The 22,514-nt window shown below is 42.8% G+C and overlaps 1 protein-coding gene across 1 annotated transcript; it reads right to left on the bottom strand.

Annotated features, from left to right (window-relative positions):
• Window positions 1-417: 417 nt before the first annotated feature.
• Window positions 418-20,510, bottom strand: ptbp2b (polypyrimidine tract binding protein 2b). The gene is made up of 14 exons (XM_029704504.1): window positions 20,390-20,510; window positions 19,651-19,681; window positions 19,503-19,554; window positions 17,955-18,130; window positions 15,662-15,805; window positions 15,204-15,479; window positions 14,813-15,008; window positions 12,718-12,795; window positions 9,640-9,755; window positions 6,258-6,291; window positions 5,622-5,714; window positions 3,981-4,197; window positions 1,998-2,075; window positions 418-1,836 (listed from the first exon to the last, which is right to left on the bottom strand). The coding sequence occupies exons 1-14, from the start codon at window positions 20,395-20,397 to the stop codon at window positions 1,707-1,709; spliced, it is 1,629 nt and encodes a 542-aa protein (XP_029560364.1). The 5' UTR covers window positions 20,398-20,510; the 3' UTR covers window positions 418-1,706.
• Between the last annotated feature and the right edge of the window lie 2,004 nt (window positions 20,511-22,514).

The following is a 22,514-nucleotide window of genomic DNA, read 5'->3' on the forward strand; positions in this document are numbered from 1 at the left end:
TCAATTAAAATAGGTGAATATAGTAACACAATATTAATTTCAGAGATTTAGATAAGAGTGAGCAAAAGACAGGAGTTCATGCTGAAAATGTAGAGGTTAGAGAACATACAGTGACAGTTGAGTCAGAGAGATCTCAGTAAAGCAAGAGTGGAAAGCAGGGTGGGAAATTCAAATTTAGTAAATATGTTTTAAAATGTAGTCATCTTCTGGTTTGCAGTTTTGTGCCACAAAGAAATGTTGATTTCCCACCCTGGGCAGAGAAAAATCAGAACAGTAAGAGTGAGGTGTAGAGGAGAAAGAAAGCGAGAGCATAGAGACAGAAGAGGGTGAATAGAGCTACAGGAAAGTTTATTGAGCATGCTACAGATGTAAATCAGAGTAGGTACACACAGCAGGAACCATCAAACATGGACTCACTCGGTAGAAAATGAGCTTTTTAATCGTGCCTTTTCCAAACTATATTGATTATTACAATTGAGATGTAAAAACTCAATCCATGTAGAAAATATTGATAACTTTTCCCCACACATTCCAATCTTTTTGTTGTTGTTGTTGCTTCAACTGAAGCTGTGTAGTTTAAGGGTAATTCTTGACCAAAAAACACAACAGAAGATTGTTGAAATCAAGGAGAAACATTCTGCGAGGGTTCGACATTGATTTGTATTGTTCCCCCTTCTCAAACACATAATCCACATTTGCTTTTGTGAAATATTTTTCTTTTAAATTAAATCGTAAAGTAGGACTATAGGCACATTTACTTTGGTCCCAACAGGTAGTCCGTCCTCATGTACAATCATACTTCACTTTGACCAGTGAACACATTGCCCATTCGGGTGTTGGACGCATGCAACAGCAACATGTCTTCACTACTACCATGACCCATTACTACATGCTCAAAAATATTCACTGCCATTTTCAATCAAAGAAAAAATTATTGACCAAAAAAGGGGAACATTGGCATATGCAAGTAAGGTTTGAAAAACATCTAGACAGCATTTACAGTCAGTAAGGGAACATCTAAGCAGTCATCCTTAGCAGGTGAAGTGTACAATGGCGTCAACAGCCTTTACAGTAATCATTCTCAACCTGGGCAAAATGGCCTTGCCTTGAGTTGTTTGGGATTAAACAACCCAAACAACTGAATAGAGATGGGATTCCTTATCTAAGTCCGCTAAATCAGGTTAATCATCAACAAAGCGCAAAAGCAAAAACTATTAAATCTACATTTCAAATGGGTGAACATCAAGTAATGTAAAAGGGGAGGGGAAAACAAAACAGAAACCACAACCAAACAGAATGTGCCTAGACCTCTATCACTTTTAGAAACGTAAGGAGGCAAAAACGATGAGAATATTTTGCTGAGTAAGGCACATTTTCGCTGATTCATTCTAAGAAAAAGAGGGAATCCAATTCATTCTCGTGATGAACAAAGGGAGGGAGCTTGCCAACCACACAAACTAAGGCGGAGAGGGATAAAGGGACCTAGACGGGTGATGTTTTACGACAATGGCATCGTAGAAACTACCGTCACATCTAGTGTGGGGCTTTTGATAATCAATATTGTCTAAAAAGGAATGACTGGTTCAAATGTTTTCCCTAGGAGGTGAGTATCATTGTGGTCTCCCCGAGGGGACTGAAGACGTGAGCACCACACATTGAGATTTGTCAGAGAAGGGGTTGGGGTGGGTTGTGATGGTGTGGTTCATCTAGATGGTTGACTTGGAGAAGGAGACCTTCAGGTGGTGGTTGCTGCCCATGTCGTAGTTGTGGAGGTCCATCAAGGCCTGGATAGCCTCCTCGACTGTAGACATCTGGAGTAGCGCCATTTTGTGGCCTCTATATTGGGGAGGAGAAGAACGTGATCAGATAACCACGATCTAGTCAAACACACATAAAATTATGATGATGATGGCGGCACATTCCAAATGGTGTTCCAAGGTCAAGGCTTGGGACTAAATTTGATCAGAAGTTAAAGGCAGTTAAAGATGGTGTCTTACTGGAAAAACTTGAATGCCTTCACAGTGCCACCTGCATTAGAGAACAGCTGTCTCAGATCCTCCTCAGTCACGTCCTCCCTGTCAAATCCGAAATCAACAGTGAGCGAAACGCAACGCAAGCACATTCAGCCATGTCAATGCAATGGTACACTTTAAACTACTTCAATTTACTTGTATTGCAAGACCTTCTAACCAGCACTACAGCCAACCCTTAAAGACGATACTTCGGGATTTTGCAAGAGGCCCTTTATCTACTTCCCCAGAGTCAGATGAACTTGTGGATACCATTTTTAGGTCTCTGCATCCAGTATGAAGGAAGTTCAAGGTAGTTTCGCAAGCCAATGCTAACTAGCGTTATTGGTTAGCCCAATGACGAAGTCTACAGGAACAGTTAGCATGGTAGCTGTTCCCATAAACTTCCAGTCATTGCGCTAACGCTAGTTAGCAACATCCTTCAAACTGCACGCAGAGACATACAAATGGTATCCACAAGTTTGTCGGACTCTGGAAGTTAAGGTCTTCATTGCCAAAACCTCAACGTATCCCTTTAAATACAGTAGCAAAACTACAAAACAATATAGTCTAGTGCAAAAATAAACAATGCTAATGTTCTATCACTCTCGCAACCAAATAACATGCACTATATATACACAAAAGTATGTGGACACCCCTTCAAATTCGTGGATTCTGCTAATTCAACCACACCCGTTGCAGACAGGTGCATAAAAATTGAGCATAAGGCCATGCAATCTCAATAGACAAACATTGGCAGCAGAATGGCCTTAATGAAGAGCTCAGTGACTTTCAACGTGGCACTTTCATAGGATTCCACCTTTCCAACAAGTCAGTTAGTCAAATTTCTGCCCTGTTAGAGCTGCCCCGGTCAACTGTATGTGCTGCTATCGGGAAGTGGAAACGTCTAGGAGCAACAACGGCTCAGCTGCAAAGTGGTAGGCCATACAAGTTCTCAAAACGGGACCGCCGAGTGCTAAAGCACGTAGCGCGTTAAAATAGTCTGTCCTCGGTTGCAACACTCATAACCGAGTTCCAAACTGCCTCTGGAAGCAACGCCAGCACAATAACTTTGTCGGGAGCTTCATTAAATGGGTTTCCTTGGCAGATAGCCGCACACAAGCCTAAGATCACCATGTGCAATGCCAAGCGTTGGCTGGAGTGGTGTAATGCTTGCCGCCATTGGACTCTGGAGCATTGGAAACGCTTTCTCTGGAGTGATGAATCCCGCTTCACCATCTGGCAGTCCGACGGACGAATCTGGGTTTGGCGAATGCCAGTAGAACGCTACCTGTCCCAATGCATAGTGCCAACTGTAAAGTTTGGTGGGGGAGAAATAATGGTCTGAGGCTGTTTATCATGGTTCGGGCTAGGCCCCTTAGATCCAACTTACAATAACATTCTAGACGATTCTGTGCTTCCAACGTTGTGGCAACAGTTTGGGAAGGCTCTTTCCTGTTTCAGTATGATAATTCCCCCGTGCACAAAGAGGTCCATACAGAAATGTTGTGTCGAGATCGACGTGGAAAAACTTGACTGGATTGCACAGAGACCTGACCTCAACCACATCAAACACCTTTGGGATGAATTGGAACTCCGACTGCGAGCCAGGTCTAATTGCCCAAAATCAGTGCCCAACCTCATAAATGCTCGTGGCTGAATGTAATCAAGTCCCCGCAGCAATGTTTCAACATCTAGTGGAACGCCTTCCGAGAAGAGTGGAGGCTGTTATAGCAGCAAAGGGGGACCAACTCCATATTAATGCCCATGATTTGGAATGAGATGTTTGAGGAGCAGATGTCCACATACTTTTGGTCATGTAGCGTAACAGAGAGGCAGCATATAATGAAAACAGTTGTGGTACAAGAACAGAGCCTTGAGGAACTCCATAGACCATGCTAATGCACTAGCTAGCACACAACAAACATGAAATGTTAGACAGAATCAAGCCAAACCACAAGACAAACTCACGGGACGTTGGAGAGGTGGAGCGTGGCGGACGGAGGAAAGATGTTCTGAAAGTTCTTGGAGCCTGGCTTTTTGAAGCGGTGCAGGGGGGAGTTGGTGAAGTCCTTGGTTAGGCCCTGGTCATCCAGCCCTTCTCTGGGCAGCTGCACCGTCTGGTGCTTGGAGAGCGTCACACGGATGATCTTCCCATACATCTTCTGGCCGTTCAAGTGGCTCATCGCTGAGGAAAGGCAAATAGGAAACATGGTTACAGTGACATGTTTCTCATGTGGTTAATGTGGAGATGTTTCTCTGCCATTAATTAGAAACAACGACAGGCTGCGTCTGCTCTTTTATAGTACTCATTTCAAAATAATGTCAGCCACAAGTGCATAGGTTTCAGAAACAGCCTAATAGAAAGGATAGATGCCTGCACATTGTCCAAAAAAAGAAAAGAAAAAACATTTCAACAGTATACAGGTGTCTATATCCTTTATATCTACCACGTATTAGAAATGTTAAGAGTTGCTTTAGGATCCAGCTAGGAGGACACGTGCCGAGCTCATTCCACACGTGCCGAGCAAACACTCGGGCCGAGTGTTTGCAGGTTTTCGCTCCTCCCTTGTACTTGATTGATTCATTAACTGATTAGTTAGGAACAGGGTTTCCGTCAGGAAAATGTGGCCCCAGACATTTGCCCAGCAGGATTTGAATTCACTGGAAATTTGAGAAATGTATCAGATCGATATGCATTGGGTACTTAACCTGATTAGGGGTGCTGCTCAGAATGACAGAAATGAATTACATTTAGATTGTGGCAATTCATTTTAACAGAACATGCAACTCGAAGATGCACGGGATGCAACGGTGTGCGTCCTTCTTACGAAATTCCGATGCGCACTTTGATGATAAAGTAAATGTGGACAGTTATTCTTCCTCAGACGAGTAAAGCAAACAGCAAAATCTCTAGCCAATGTCTAACTACTATCCTCCATTGTAGAAAAGTTGATCTATTCTATTAATCTTGTCATTCTGCGCGAGAAAGAATGCCTATTCCAAACAGACTGGGACAGTAGTGGGACGATAGATCCAAATTCATACAACCAGTAGGCAGGCCTAGGATACATACAAAACAACTTTAAAAAGCTTTGAGGCTGATGCAACAGATCAGAACATTTAGCTTAATGTCTTCTCATTATAAGCGACGGCAATGCGCGCAAAGCAGTAGGTTACGCCGCGCAAATGTTCATTCCATAATGCAGTTAGCAGGAAAACACTTGTCAAAAGCACACCGCACATGGTAGGGGTTTAATCTGACAGATAAAAATATCCATAAATGTTTATTAAAAAAAGGACAACTAAAGATTCAACAACTAGCACGGGTTACTAATATGACTACCGGACAATGAAAGAAAGGTGATTTGAAAACCAATAGAACATAAGAGAGGCGCTACTGGTTACAATGGCATATGGAAGTCTTTATGAAATAATTGCCTCCATGATGTGGTCGGATTTTGACTTTATGCTACTTTCAAGCAAGGTAAGATGCCTCATAATATGAAATCAGTTTGTTTTTTTAAATGACGTGTTTTCAAGTCGCATGCTGCCTGACGCGCTGAAGCCTGCCAACCGTTGCATGTGAACGGCAAATAGGCACCCACTCACCGAGCTGGGCCTGGTTCCCGTCCGACATCTGGATGAGAGCACTGTCCTTCTTATTGTAGAGGATCTTCACGCGCTGAGCATCACCGTACACCCCTTCATTATAATGATAGGCAGACGGCGGGAGGAAGAGAGAGGAGGAGAGAGCAAAAGGCAGGCAGAGGAGAGGGAGGAGTGAACCATGAAGGACAAAGTTAGTGCTTTAGGGAGTTTAAATATGAGACGTGAAAAAGGATGGAGCAATCATCCATATGATTTAAACCAATCAAAGAGAGTCTTCGAACAATAGCCTTATAACAGAGAGAGAGAGAGAATAGAGAATAGAGAATATGCTGATAAAATCCCTCCAAAAAACAAGCTTTGTGAAATGAAAAATAAAAATAAACATGCCAAATAATCAACCATGCATTAGCGTAATTTATTCATGGAGTGAGATGGAGAGAGATGAGACTAGAGGCCTTGAAGGCCAAAATCTGTACTCAACTGAATCAATATGTGCGATTAAACAAAACGTGAAAGAAAAACATGAAACAGTTACTCAACTATGGAAATACTAACCATAAATCAAATGAGAGAGAAAACAAAAAACATGGAGTAAAAACTAAAAACGGAAAAGGTAGAGTGCTAACGATAACATACCGAAGAGGGTAAACAGACTTTGGGGCGTAACCATCTTTAGAAGGAGAGAAGAGCAAGCAGCGTAAGACAGGTAGAGAGAAGAGTCGGAGGTAGAGCGGAGATGGACAGATCATCCATAACGGAGGGTGGTTTCCCGTAGAATGGTGAGGTGGTCATGGAGCATGGGTTCAAGGCAGTTAATTGGGGAAGTTGGTCCGAGGAGGAACATTTTTGTTCAGGCACAAAGCATGAACGTGTGGAAGGAGGGGGGAGGAAAGGAGGAGGGTGCGGACAGGACACAAAGGGGGAAACACGGAAGGGTGGGAATGAACGAGGGGAAGGGGGGTGGGAGGGGGCAGCAATGCGGAGTAAATCAAAAACAAAGAGTTGGGGTGGGGGACAAAAATAAAAACAGGTCAGTACATTGGAAATGCAGGTCAGAAAATGGCTGGATTTGGTTTTGCTGTGGGGGGCTTTAATCCCAAACATACAAGGAAATAATAGTGCCAAATGTCAACACCTGAGACCAAAGGGGGAGCAGAGTACATTTACAAGCCTAGTTTGTGGCCAATAGTGATGAGGGGGGGCATGGATTGGGCATGCAGAAGAGTCTCAAGTTAAGGTTTTAGTAACATAAGTAAGCTTGGTAGCATATGAAATGCAGGAATATTGGTTAAAGCGGGTGGCAGGGGCGCTACCCTCTATCAATTTCCAAAGAAGGAGCGTTTGGGGCATGCAGGTAAAGACATGAAAACCACCTTACAAAGTTATGGCATAAACAGAACTTATCATGTTCAAGTCCACAAACCCAGTGTTTGGAGAGAGAAATGATCAGAGAATATTACTTCTGTCGAGAATTTATAGATATAGCATAGATAGAGAGACAGTGGCTGAGAAAATTTGGGGTGGGAGTGGTTGGTATAGCCCCCACAGTTTATACCAACTTGACATAGCTTAGAGAAAGGCATTGGGAGAGAGGAGTGAAGGAGGGGGGGCTTGAAAGAAAAGAACGACAGTTAGGAAGGACTATCACTTGACATGAAAGAGGGAGAAAGGGAGGGAGGGAGAGAAAGAAAGAGAGAGAGTTTAGGACAGCGGTTAAAATTTGCACAGAATGCATAGCAGATAGAGAAAGAGAGAGAGTGAACGGAGCCCCTCCATTCACTAAGACAGAGCCTGAGAAGTAACTGCAGTTCAGTTGACTTAGGCTATGGAGACAAAAAACATATGCAAGCACTGAGGCTAACATAAAATTCACATAAATGAGCACCGATGTGAGAATGCATCATCATCATCCCTCGCATTACATCTCTTGACTGGATGTGCAACAACGTTCATTCCCACCCTTCCATCTTTCCTCATGGTGAAAGACGCTTGACAGAGAAACACAATCCACTCATCTTGGTACTTAAACCCTCAGACTAAGCCATTAAAACCTGATGTCCTATAGACGGGTTGGTTGTTTAGCAGCGCAACTATGGGGCAAAACAGACAGGGTTGGCTTATCGACTGTTGACATGTTAACTGTTGCCTCCAAATGTTTATTGAAAGCATAAATACATTTGCACAATAGGCAAATGCCTCAAATACATCGTTACATTTGTTGGTTAGCTAGCAAATTTTAGCCATATTAGCGTTGACATGAAATCAGTCAAAAACAAGATCATTAACAAGATACTAGGAACTGAACGAGACACCTACGATTCCCCACATGGCTGCTTCTTGTCATCGTTTCTAGCTGTCTGACCGTTCAGAATCATAACACGCGGCTTGTGGCCACTGATTCGCACGCATCATTTTCGTGACGTTGTCAGTTAACCTGTCTATATAGACGGATTGGTTGCTTAGCAACAAAACAGTGTGCGCAACTATGGGGCAAAACAGACTGGGTTGGCTTACACGGAACCCAAACCGGCTGGGTGCGTGCGTGCGCCATCGTGCATGAATATATTTTGTCCCCCCACACCAAACGCGATCACGACACGCAGGTTAAAATATCAAAACAAACTCTGAACCAACTATATTAATTTGAGGACAGGTTGAAAAGCATTAAACATTTATGGCAATATAGCTAGTTAGCTTGCACTTGCTAGCTAATTTGTCCTATTTAGCTAGCTTGCTGTTGCTAGCTAATTTGTCCTGGGACATAAACATTCAGTTGTTATTTTACCTGAAATGCACAAGGTCCTCTACTCCGCCAATTAATCCACACATAAAACGGTCAACCGAATCGTTTCTAGTCATCTCTCTTCCTTCCAGGCTTTTTCTTCTCTTGACTTTATATTGCGATTGGCAACTTTCATAAATTAGGTGCCTTACCGCCACTGACCTCATTCATCTTTCTGTCACCCACGTGGGTATAACCAATGAGGAGATGGCACGTGGGTACCTGCTTCTATAAACCAATGAGGAGATGGGAGAGGCAGGACTTGCAGCGCGATCTGCATCAGAAATAGAACTGACTTCTATTTTAGCCCTTGGCAACGCAGACGCTCGTTGGCGTGCGCAAGCATTGTTAGTGCAATAATTGAATAACATAGATTTCTACATTTATTTTGCAACGCTCACGCACGGTGTAGTCAGCCTGTTCGATTGTTGACAACATGTAAACTATATTTGTCGCCAATGTCTATTGAAAACAAATACATTTGCACAATGAGCACTTGTCTCAAAACACATTGATAAAGTTGTTGGTTAGCTAGCGAATTTTTGCATAGAAGTGATGTCAAAACAATATATGCTATCAAAGAAGATAAAACGAGCCACTTATTTTAAGTTGCTAACTATCTGTTCTTCCAGAATCATAACACAACATAATCGCGCACATAACATAATCGCGAGCATCGTTTGTTGTCAGCTAACCCGTCTATGTCACAGTCTTTATGCAGGGTATTAAGTGATACAAATCAGGTCAATTAGACTTTTTTCCAGAAATAGGTTATTAGGGGTCTCCTTTGGCAGTCTTAATCACTTAAAATGTTACGCAAGGAAAACTGGGTCTGCATTTCTAAGGGCTAAACTAGATGGTGTGTGTGCAGCAGAGCTTTATAGAATAACAGTCAAGGAATACTGAGCAACACTGAATATAGTAGTCATTTAAGTTGTAGCCATCTTATAAAATATATTTTCAGATCTGTGTACTGATTAAGGGGTATAATAGATCATTCCATGCAGGTACTGAGTACTTGTGCAACTAAATAGCCAAATTGTACAGATGGGGATATTTCCCTTAACTTCTGAGCCTTTCCACTCATAAAATATCAGCAGTCATACCAACCATAATAAATGTCTGCTCTAAGTCCATGTCAGAAACAATGAACAAGTATGTATTGTCAGCGAAGCATGAGATCCTCCTGTAGGAGGAGAGCGAGAGAAAGGGGGAGGTCTGGGGGATGTTACTGACCTCTTCGTTGAGATTGCTGACCAGGAGCACGCCGCTGCAGCCAGAGTGTCCGGAGAGCGCCACCCTCCCTGCAGCTGCCGCCGCTGCAGCCGCAGCACTCAGAGGACTGATGGCTCCTGGAGGAATGGCCAGAGAGCCAGGCACGTTAACATGGTAATGGGGACACAGAGAGCAAGCCCAGGCAAAGCACACCACACAGCCATGTGCTACAGCACAACACCACCATGTAAAAAATAAAAACTAATGTAAACAGCCAATGTTATCTTTTTTAATTGGGGCTTTTTTATTATTTTTTTCAATCTGAAGGAAGTATGGTTTGAAATGACAAATGCACCAGAAAGGTATTGGGAAGTTTAGAAGATCATCAGGCAATAGGGAAGATCCCCCCCGACTGATTTAGTGCCTGGTGTTGCCCACTTTGTTTTAATGAGTTCTGCGCGGCTTGTGGGCATTGTAAAGCACAACAGAAGACATGTACGTGTTCCCGAGAGTCTTATCTTTCAGTGATGGGGTCATAGTATTAAACCGTTCAAAAAGATACACACACATTGGTAGGAGGAAAACAGGCACCACTGTTTATTACAACCCCATCTAGCGGCTAGTACCAGAGGTTACTGACGTACCGAGGTTCTATGAACCGAGCACTTTCTTTTTGTCGAGTCTCTCTCTCTCTCTCTCTCTCTCTCTCTCTCTCTCTCTCTCTCTCTCTCTCTCTCTCTCTCTCTCTCTCTCTCTCTCTCTCTCTCTCTCTCTCTCTCTCTCTCTCTCTCTCTCTCTCTCTCTCTCTCTCTCTCTCTCTCTCTCTCTCTCTCTCTCCCTCTCTCTCTCTCTCTCTCTCTCTCTCTCTCTCTCTCTCTCTCTCTCTCTCTCTCTCTCTCTCTCTCTCTCTCTCTCTCTCTCTCTCTCTCTCTCTCTCTCTCTCTCTCTCTCTCTCTCTCTCTCTCTCTCTCTCTCTCTCTCTCTCTCTCTCTCTCTCTCTCTCTCTCTCTCTCTCTCTCTCTCTCTCTCTCTCTCTCTCTCTCTCTCTCTCTCTCTCTCTCTCTCTCTCTCTCTCTCTCTCTCTCTCTCTCTCTCTCCTCTCTCTCTCTCTCTCGACTCCATTTTCAAAACAGGCGACCCCACGTGGGGTTGCAACCCCTAGTTTGGGAATCGATGCGCTAGTGTGCATGCTATGCCCGCAAACATTTACATAATGGGCCAGACACGCACACAGGAGCACGTGCACTCACACGGGGACACATGCGCACGCACACACACACACACACACACACACAACCTCTGTCAAAAGCTATTCAAGACACACGAAAGGTTAGTCAACTCTAAAGCTAACCTTTCATTATTCCACATGTTCTAAGTCCTTTCATAACGACATCCTTGGTTATTCTCAAGCAACTATCATACACTGAACAAAAATATGAAAACGCAACATGTAAAAGTGTTGGTCCCATGTTTCATGAGCTGAAATAAAAGAACCCAGAAAATGTCCATACGCACAAAAAAATTGTCTCAAATTTATTTAAATCCCTGTTAGTGAGCTTTTCTCCTTTGCCAAGATAATCTATCCACCTGACAGGTGTGGCATATCAAGAAGCTGATTAAACATGATCATTATACAGGTGCAAATTGTGCTGGGGACAATAAAAAAAAAAAAAATTTTTTAAAAAGGCAGTTTTGTCACACAATACAATGCCACAGATGATGCAAATTGAGGGAGCATGCAATTGTCATGCAGACACGTCCACCAGAGCTGTTGCCAGATAATTTTATATTAATTTCTCGACCATAAGCCGCCTCCAACATAGTTTAAGAGAATTTGGCAGTACGTCCAACCGGTTTCATAACCGCAGACCACGTGTAACCACGCCAGCCTAGGACCTAGACATCTGGCTACTTCACCTGCGGAATTGTCTGAGACTAGCCACTCGGACAGCTGATGATACTGTGGGTTTGCACAATCTAAGAATATCTGCACAAACTGTCAGAAACCCTCTCAGGGAAGGTCATCTGCGTATTCGTCGTCCTCAGAGTCCTGACCTGACTGCAGTTCGGTATCATAAACTTCAGCGGGCAAATGCTCACCTTCGATAGCCACTGGCACACTGGAGAAGTGTGCTCTTCACAGACAAATCCTAGTTTCAACTGTACCTGGCAGATGGCAGACAGCGTACCGTGCATGGCGTCGTGTGGGCGAGTGGTTTCAAATCACACACATATTTAGCAGCTGTTATTGCAGGTGTAGCGAAATGCTTGCTTGCTGATGTCAGCGTTGTGAACAGAGTGCCCCATGGTGGCGGTGGGGTTATGTTTTGGGCAGGCATAAGCTACGGACAACCAACACGATTGCATTTTATCGATGGCAATTTAAATGCACAGAGATACCGTGACGAGATCCTGAGACCCATCGTCGTGCCATTCATCCTCCACCATCACCTCATGTTTCAGCATGATAATGCACAGCCCCATGTCGCAAGGATCTGTACACAATTCCTGGAAGCTGAAAATGTCCCAGTTCTTCCATGGCCTGCATACCCATTGAGCATGTTGGGGATGCTCTGGATCAACATGTACGACAACATGTTCCAGTTCCTGCCAATATCCAGCAACTTCGCACAGCCATTGAAGAGGAGTGGGACAACATTCCACAGGCCACAATCAACAGCCTGATCAACTCGAAGGAGATGTGCCGCGCTGCATGAGGCAAATGGTGGTCACACCAGATACTGACTGGTTTTCTGATCCACCTCCCTACTTCTTCTTTTTGTTTTTAAAGGTATCTGTGACCAACAGATACATATCTGTATTCCCAGACGCATGAAATCCATAGATTAGGACCTAATGAATTTCTCAATTTCCTTATATAAACTGTAACTCAGTAAAATCATTAAAATTGTTGCGGTTATATTTTTGTTCAGTGTATTTCAAACAAGTCAAACATTCTAGTAGACATGTTTTCTTCCTTGGTCTGACAAGAGTGGTTGCTATATCACCAACTATTTCTGTCTCGTTCGCCCCTAGACAACACACACCAGGTAAGACTTGAGAGTGAAAGAAAGAAAAGATAACGTAAAGCATAGTTACCTCCGCCCTGCGAGTAGGAGAGAGAAGACTGAAACCCTCCACCGCTAGAGTAGGGAGCTACCATTCCTGAGGGGGTACCTACAGAGAGTGTACACAAAAAGGCTAAAATATACACATTGGGTAGGGCGGGATGAGAGTAGTTATAATGTAGAAAATGTTGATCAAATCGACAAGGCCCTTTTATGGCTTGGAACAGACTGTCGATAATATACAGTGACCCATTTTGATCTTGTTCCTTCTTTTGTTTGTCACTTCGTGGTGTGTTACTGGGCTGGTATGGATTTCTGTTGTCCACCTACTACCTCTACAAAGCATTAGATATGTACAGTTGAAGTTGGAAGTTTACATACACCTTAGCCAAATACAATTAAACTCAGTTTCACAATTCCTGACATTTAATCCCAGTAAAAATTCCCTGTTTTAGGTCAGTTAGGATCACCACTTTATTTTAAGAAGGTGAAATGTCAGAATAATAGTAGAGAGAATGATTTATTTCAGCTTATTTCTTTCATCACATTCCCAGTGGGTCAGAAGTTTACATACTCAATTAGTATTTGGTAGCATTGCCTTTAAATTGTTTAACTTGGGTCAAACGTGTCAGGTAGTCTTCCACAAGCTTCCCACAATAAGATGGGTGAATTTTGGCCCATTACTCCTGACAGAGCTGGTGTAACTGAGTCAGGTTTGTAGGCCTCCTTGCTCGCACACGCTTTTTCAGTTCTGCCCACAAATTTTCTATAGGATTGAGGTCAGGGCTTTGTGACGGCCACTCCAATACCTTGACTTTGTTGTCCTTAAGCCATTTTGCCACAACTTTGGAAGTATGCTTGGGGTCATTGTCCATTTGGAAGACCCATTTGCGACCAAGCTTCAACTTCCTGACTGATGTCTTGAGATGTTGCTTCAATATATTCACATAATTTTTCTTCATGATGCCATCTATTTTGTGAAGTGCACCAGTCCCTCCTACAGCAAAGCACCCCCACAACATGATGCTGTCACCCCTGTGCTTCACGGTTGGGATGGTGTTCTTCGGCTTGCAAGCCTCCCCCTTTTTCCTCCAAGCATAACGATGGTCATTATGGCCAAACAGTTCTATTTTTGTTTCATCCGATCAGAGGACATTTCTCCAAAAAGTACGATCTTTGTCCCCATGTGCAGTTGCAAACCGTAGTCTGGCTTTTGTATGGCGGTTTTGGAGCACTGGCTTCTTCCTTGGTGAGCAGCCTTTCAGGTTATGTCGATATAGGACTCGTTTTACTGTGGATATACATACTTTTGTACCCGTTTCCTCCAGCATCTTCACAAGGTCCTTTGCTGTTGTTCTGGGATTGAGTTGCACTTTTCCCACCAAAGTACGTTCATCTCTAGGTGACAGAACGCGTCTCCTTCCTGAGCGGTATGACGGCTGCATGGTCCCATGGCGTTTATGCATATTATCGTTTGTACAGATGAAAGTGGTGCCTTCAGGCGTTTGGAAATTGCTCCCAAGGATGAACCAGACTTGTGGAGGTCCACAATTTTTTTCCTGAGGTCTTGGCTGATTTCTTTTAATTTTCCCATGATGTCAAACAAAAAGGCACTGAGTTTGAAGGTAGGCCTTGAAATACATCCACAGGTACACCTCCAATTGACTCAAATTATGTCAATTAGCCTATCAGAAGCTTCTAAAGCCATGACATCATTTTCTGGAATTTTCCAAGCTGTTTAAAGGTTCAGTCAACTTAGTGTATGTTAACTTCTGAACCACTGGAATTGTGATGGATTATTTCACTTATAATTCACTCTGTCTGTAAACAATTTTTGGAAAAATTACTTGTGTCATGCAAAGTATAAGTCCTAACCGACTTGCCAAAACTATAGTTTGTTAACAAGACATTTGTGGAGTGGTTGAAAAATTAGTTAATGACTCCAACCTAAGTGCATGTAAACTTCCGACTTCAACTGTGTATACCCTGCCTCCCATTGAGAGAAAGCACTTAGTGGTATTGACTTTTATACAGAGGAGAGAGAGCTGACTGGACAGGTCTGGAAAAAAAAGAAGAGAGAACAGAGGGAGAGAGAAGATGGTTGGACAGGTGGAGGCAGATCTTACCAAGCAGGGAGGAGTCCTTGTTGAGGGCAGCAGCCATGGCAGGATCTAGGGAGGGCTGGCCGTCGCCAGCGGGCAGCTCGGGCCGGGTGTAGTCGCGGCTCTTGTCGTTGTTGTACTTGACATTGAGGTTGACCAGTTTGGAGAAGTCGATCCGCAGTGTGCAACATGAGTTGTAAATGTTCTGGCCGTCCAGGGACTGGAGAAAGTGATGAAAGAAATATAACTTCATTAGTAAGCTTTTTGTTTTTATACATTTTGTTTTCAACATTGTGATATTCTGGAGAGAGAGAGACCAGGAGACAAACAGAATTGTTATCAACCTTAATTTTAACAGGTAAATTGACTGAGAACTGAGGAACTGAATATACTACTGGTTTGAACGTCTGCTCACCAGTCTGGCTTGCTGGGCGTTGACTGGTTCGCTGAACTGGAGCAGGGCCTGGAACTGATTGTTCTTGGTGAACGTGATGATCTTCATGACTGTTCCAAACTTGGAGAAGATCTGCTGGAGGACGTCCAGAGTGACGGGGTAGAACATGTTGTCGATGATTATCCTGAGCACTGGGCTCGGGGCCTGCGCTAGAACACTATCCAGCGCACTGGTGTCAGAGTTGGGAGAGCCACCCTCCTGAACCGCCGACACTGCCTGGAGGACAGCCTGTGCACGCTGGGCGGGTATGTATGAAAGAGAGGAAGAGAGAAAATAAGAAATTAAGATGGCAGTCTGCACTTTTATAGATTTAGTCGCAAATGCCAAGGCTGCCTAGTACAACATTTCTGTGTGTCTACACTAGAGACTCAATACTAGTCATGCACAGGTGTATTTTCTGGGAAAGGACAGAATCTCACCTGGTTGAGAGCACTGTCTGTCTTGAGCTCCTTGTGGTTAGAGAACTGGATGAACACGGGGACGTTGCGAACCTGAGGCGTCACTGCCGTATAGTAGTTCACCATTGTAACGGCCGCCTCCTCTGTACCCAGCTCGAGGAACGCCTTGCACATGGACAGAAGACAAAAAGAGGAAACATTTGTTCTATGCCCAGTACTACGTTGTCGTATTAAATTGTGTAGTAAATTTTTTTTTTTTTAAATAACCTTAGGGTCAGGAGTTCCTGAACAATTGTCCTGAACAGGGAAAGCTCAGGCGAGGTTTAACACAAGAGTCCCACCGTAACGCGGGCGCATTTTAGTCTTGAACCCCTTTCAAACTGTGTGTTTGAGCCTCAGATTTAATTTGATTTGTCCATCTCTACTGCATCGGTAGATACCAACTATTAGCCTCTGTGATTAACGAGGGCTGAGCTAGAGCGGGGTTTGAGAGAAGGTAAGGGGTTCTTCTACATAGATCATAGGAAATCTTAGGACATAGTGTCTATAATGTAATAAGCTCACATAGTTGCAGTCACAAACTCCACACAGTTGTTACTGAGTAGTTGGATATTCACTTTCCGGTGAGCAAACAATTTTTGTTCTTATAGCATTCATATGAATCCAGTTCTATCAGTTTTTGATTTGGTGGACGTTATTTGTAAATAAAAGTAATGAATGCAACGGTTTGTCAAATTGTTTTGTGTTCTACTTGTAGCCCTGGTTGTCTTGAAAAGAAAATGGTAAAACACTTAATTGTGGGGCTAAATATAAAAGCTAGACATGCAGACAAATTAAAGTCAAATGAAAAGACGATTCTTGCTGGGATCTCGGGACTGATACGGTTAAAGGGATACTTCAAAATTGTCAATGAAGCCCTTCATCTATAGGAGTCAGATAAACTCATATACCATGTTCCCTCTCTGCTTCAGTTTGAAGGAAGATGCTAACTAGGGTTAGCACAATTGCTAACTAGCAGTAACGCAAAAGTCATGCTAGCTGTTGACTTCCAGTCATTGCGCTAACATCAGTTAGTTATTGGTACGAGAAACTACCTCGCAAATTACCGGACGCAGACACATACAAATGGTATATCCACAAGTTTCTAACTCTGGGGAAGTAGGCAAAGGGCCAAAATCAATGCAAAAATCCCTTTTCATTTGGGGTCGGCAACAGGCGGTCCACAGACCAAAACCAGCCCCAAAGTTGGTCTTGGTTTAAAAAAAATAAAGACTAAAATCACCAGGAATTCAGCAAAAAAATGGGTTTCATTTAGGATATCTGTTCACCAAGTATTCCCATAAAAATGTTTTGAAAAAAAGATGTGATCGTGTCTCAATGTAAAAATATGAACGCAACATGCTACATTGTAAACGATTTCACTGAATTACAGATCATAAGGAAATCAGTTAATTTAAATAAATACATTAGGCCCTAATCTATGGATTTCACATGACTGGGCAGGGGCGCAGCCATGGGTGGGCATAGGCCCACCCACTTGCAAGCCAGGCCCAGCCAATCAGATTTTTTTTCCCCCACAAAAGAGCTTTATTACAGACAGAAGTTTCACAAGCTGTCTGGTCTTAGATTATCTTGCAGGTGAAGAAGCAGGATGTGGAGGTCCTGGGCTGGCGTCGTTACACATGGTCTGCGGTTGTGAGGCCGGTTGGAGGTACTGCCAAATTCTTTAAAACGATGTTGGAGGCAGCTTATGGTAGAGAAATTAACATTCAATTCTCTGGCTACAACTCTGTTAGACATTCCTGCAGTTAGCAGGCCAATTGCATGCTCCTTCAAAACTATAGACATCTGTGGCATTCTGTTGTGTGACAAAACTGCACATTTTAGAGTGGCCTTTTACTGTTCCCAGCACAAGGTGCACCTGTACAATGATTATGCTGTTTAATCAGCTTCTTGATATGCTACACCTGTCAGGTGGATGGATAATCTTTTCAAAAGATTAATGCTCACTAAACAGGGATGTAATCAAATTTTTGCACCAAATTTGAGAAAAATAAGTTGGAACATTTCTGGGATCGTTTTACATGTTGCGTTCTTATTTTTGTTCTGCATATTTAAAAAAAAAATCATTTTTGTCCATAGTTATGGTCAATTTGCAGTGTACAACTTATATTGTTCCGCCCCCCGACCATCTGCTCCATAGTTGCATACCCCTGCTTTTTATGGTCAGGATAAACTCCTGGCCCTAATCAAGCCACTACAATAACGGCATAAAAAAATAAATATCCAATACAATTTCCACCACAAAACTCACCTGATTTTTGCCCTTCAGCATGAGGATATTGGTGACCTTGCCGAACGGTAGGCCCAGGGCAATGACCTCCGTCTCAGACACCTCACTGGGCAGCTTCCGGATGTGGAGCACCCGGGATGGGGGACTCTCCATCCTGTCCTCTACTCTCAGTTTTTTACTGCTGTCATTGCCGTTAGCTGTGAAATCAAGCATCATGCATGAATATATCGCATCAGCTGTCCTCAGCCCTTAAATTGATTTTTTATTTTATTTAACTTGCAAATCAATTTACAACAAATTCTTATTTACAATGGCGGCCTACCGGGGAACAGTGGATTAACTTCCTTGTTCAGGGGCAGTTAACAGATTTGTACCTTGTCAGCTCGGGGATTCGATCCAGCAACCTTTTAGTTACTGGTCCAACGCTCTTTTTTTGAGTATCTGTACTTTACCATTTATATTTTGGACAACTTTTACTTCACTACATTCCTAAAGAAAATAATGTACTTTTTATCCTGTACATTTTCCCGACACCCAAAAGTACTAGTTACATATTGAATGCTTAGCAGGCCAGGAAATTGTGCAATTCACACACTTAAAAAGAGAACATTCCTGGTCATCCCTACTGCCTCTGATCTGGCGGGCTCACTAATCACAAATGCTTCACTTGTAAATTATGTCTGAGTGTTGGGAGTGTGCCCCTGGCTATCTGTAAATTAAATCAAAAACAAGAAAATAATACCGTGTGGTTTGCTTAATAAGAAATTTGAAATGATTTATACTTTTGATACTTAAGTATATTTTAGCAATTACATTTGATACTTAAGTATATGTAAAAACAAATACTACTTGAGTAAAAGTCAAAGTATGTTACTGGGTGACTTCCACTTTTACTCTAGTCATTTTCTATTAAGGTATCTTTACTTCTACTAAAGTATGTACAGTGAAATGCCTTTCTTACAAGGCCTGAACCCAACAATGCAGTAATCAATATAATACTAAACATAACATAAATAACATCAAATCATTTCTGGGTAACAAGTGGGGAGGGGAAAACTAGCTGGTTTTGGCAGAGCAGTTTGGAACTCTTTCTTATTAGTTTAAGTAATTCACCGCCTCAGGCAGACCAAAACACGTATTTTTTTATTTAACCAGGCAAGTCAGTTACGAACAAATTTGTATTTACAATGACGACCTTCCCCGGACGACACTGGGCCAATTGTGTGCCTGCCTATGGGACTCCCAATTACAGCCGGATGTGATACAGCCTGGATTTGAACCAGGGAGTGCCTTAGACCGCTGCGCCACTCCATCACACCACAACAGGCTGAAATTTCAGGCGGTCTTTTCAAACAGGTCTTACACAAAAAGGGCATGATCATAATTTTCACAGTATTATTCCAACCTCAATGTGGAAATATATGTAAAACACAGGGGAAGGAATCACATTTTTGTCTGCACTGGGCCATTAAAACATGTCAATGACAATTGACTGGATAATATGTTAGAATGTGAATGGCTTTAGCTGTATTTTCCAATATGCCTGGATGGGACAGAAAAAGTGCTCACCAGTCACAGAGTTAGGGCTGGTGCTGTAGAGATTTAATTCATCTGAGCCTCTCTGTAAAATAAGAATGCATACATTAATATATTTGGTACATCATTTCCCAATTGATGAAAGTGTCCTGAAAAGTCAGGTGCTAAAGTGCAAACTCACCTTCACGCCAACTGCAACATCAGTGGCAATGCTGAATAAGAAACATGAAAATTAACGGAACCAAAAATATTGCTAGGGTGTCTGCAATTAATAATCAAGTTAGCTACGCCTACTATCCTACCGGTTTGCTAACGTTATCCATCCAGGCTAAAACCAGCTTCCAGAGCGCGTGAGTGTTGGCGGTCAATTATATTTAGCTAAATGTGTATTCATCGTATTTACAGGTTGTATATAAAAGCGCATTGCAAATTCTACTTTAGTATATTCGAGTATCAGACCTTGCCAGCTAGCGGTACATGATAGCTAGCTACAGTGCCCACCTAACTCATCGGAAGAGACAAAGGAAACCTGCCATACTACCATAACAAAGCGCAGGGGAGCCTGCACGCCTAGCTAGGTAGTAGCGAACATATTGTGAATAACAACACGACATTGTGAATGGTTAGCCAAACGAACTTGTATAAATATTGACGATACTCAATTTTTTGCGTATTCATCACACCTCCTGGGTAGCTAGGTATACCAATCAATACACGATGTCAAGTTCTACTGTACTCGCATTAGCTAGCTAATGTAATTCTAACAAGATGGGTGGCAGACGGGCACCATGTCCAGAACGAAGGCAAACGTGGCCCAGTGAGTTAGCTAGCTTGCTAACGTTATTGAATAGCTATTTCAATGCAACATTAAAACCTTAAACGAATCTAATTAAGAGCAACATGCAAACGTGAACACATACCCGTCCATTGCCGAATGAGGTTTATTTTCGTGTATCTATTTATTCTTTAAACCTCAGCTCCACTCAGACACACAAGCACGTCAGCAAAATGGTCGCAAATGCTGTCATGAAGTGTGCCGAGAGACGGAAAATGCCGAACAAAACCGAGTTAACACTTATCTACAGTGCATCAGTGGGTATGGCTTAATTCCACATTTTAAAGATATACTTTCTTTAAATATGAGTTTAGGCAAGTGTTATTGTTTGCTACTTAGCTTTTTAAAAGCATTTTTTTGAACAAAACATTCCCGCACTTGCATTTATTGTCATTATAAGGGAAGCAACAGCTTCAGCTGTTTGCCGGCAGGTAGCCTAGTGGTTAGAGTGTTGGGCTGAAAGAATGCTAGATCGAATCCCCGAGCTAACAACCCCAAGCTGACAAGGTAAAAATCTGCCGTTCTGCCCTTGAACAAGGCAGTTAACTCACTTTTCCTAGGCCGTCATTGTAAATAAGAATTTGTTCTTAACTGACTTGCCTAGTTAAATAAATAAAACAATCCGCAAAAACTCAATCACAAGCCACTGGACCTCACTACCAGTACTTATTCATGACTTATGCAACTTCAGATCCTTCATCAATGTACTACTACACTGAACAAGTGCAACATGTAAAGTGGCTCCATGTTTCTTTCATGAGCTGAAATTGTCCATACACACAATCAATAAAATGTATTTATAATCAATCAAATGTATTCATAAAGCCCTTTTTTAAATCAGCAGATGTCACAAAGTGCTTTACAGAAACCCAGCCTAAAACCCCAAACAGCAAGCAATGCAGATGTAGAAGCACGGTGGCTCGGGAAAAACTCCCTAGAGAGGAACCAGGCTCTGAGGGATGGCCAGTCCTCTTCCGACTGTGCCGGGTGGAGATAATACATGGCCATTAAGGCTAGATTGTTCTTCAAGATGTTCAAACGTTCATAGATGACCAGCAGGGTCATTCAGAGGTAGAGACAGCAGCTGTGATAGAATCAAAAACAGTAGGTCCGGACAAGATGGCAAGTCCGGTGAACAGGTTAGGGTTCCATAGCTGTGGACAGAACAGTTGAAACTGTAGCAACAGCACAACCAGGTGTACTGGGGACAGCCAGGAGTCATTAGACCAGGTAGTCCTGAGGCATGGTCCTGGGGCTCAGATCCACCGGGAGGGAGAGAGAGAGAGAGAATTAGAGGGAGCATTCTTAAATTCACACAGGACACCAGATAAGTGTAAAATGGCGCCGGAGAAGATGGCTGCCGTTTTCATGGGCTTTTAACCAACCATGCTATTTTGTTTGTTTTTTCACCGTTTATATTGTACATAATGTTGCTACTACCGTCTCTTATGACCGAAAAGAGCTTCTGGAAATCAGAACAGCGATTACTCACCTTGAACTGGATGAAGAATTTCACTTTAATGAGTCGGACGAGAGGGATTTACTTCAGACACCCAAACAGGCCCTCATCCCAGAAAGAGACAGAAAAGATATTGCGGGAAGAGATCGGGGTGCCTTGCCATCTGTACTACTGGCCAACGTACAATCGCTGGAAAAGAAATGGGACAAACTAAAAGCATGTATATCCTACCAATGGGACATTAAAAACTGTAATATCTTACGTTTCACTGAGTCATGGCTGAACGACGACATGAATAACATACAGGTGGCGGGTTATAAACTGTATCGGAAGGATAGAACAGCAGCCTCTGGTAAGACAAGGGGTGGCGGTCTATGTATATTTGTAAACAGCTGGTGCACAATATCTAAGGACGTCTCGAGGTTTTGCTCGCTGGAGGTAGAGTATCTCATGATAAGCTGTAGACCACACTATCTACCTAGAGAGTTTATCTGTATTTTTTGTAGCTGTCTACATACCAGCACAGACCGATGCTGGCACTAAGACCGCACTCAATTTACTGTATACTGCCTTAAGCAAACAGGAAAACACTCATCCAGAGGCGGCGCTCCTAGTGGCCGGGGACTTTAATGCAGGGAAACTTAAATCCGTTTTACCTCATTTCTATCAGAATGTTAAATGTGCAACCAGATGGGGAAAAAAACGCTAGACCACCTTTACTCCACAAACAGAGACGCATACAAAGCTCTCC

Source organism: Salmo trutta, chromosome 21 (genome assembly GCF_901001165.1).
Source record: "Salmo trutta chromosome 21, fSalTru1.1, whole genome shotgun sequence".
Classification (NCBI taxonomy): Eukaryota; Metazoa; Chordata; class Actinopteri; order Salmoniformes; family Salmonidae; genus Salmo; species Salmo trutta.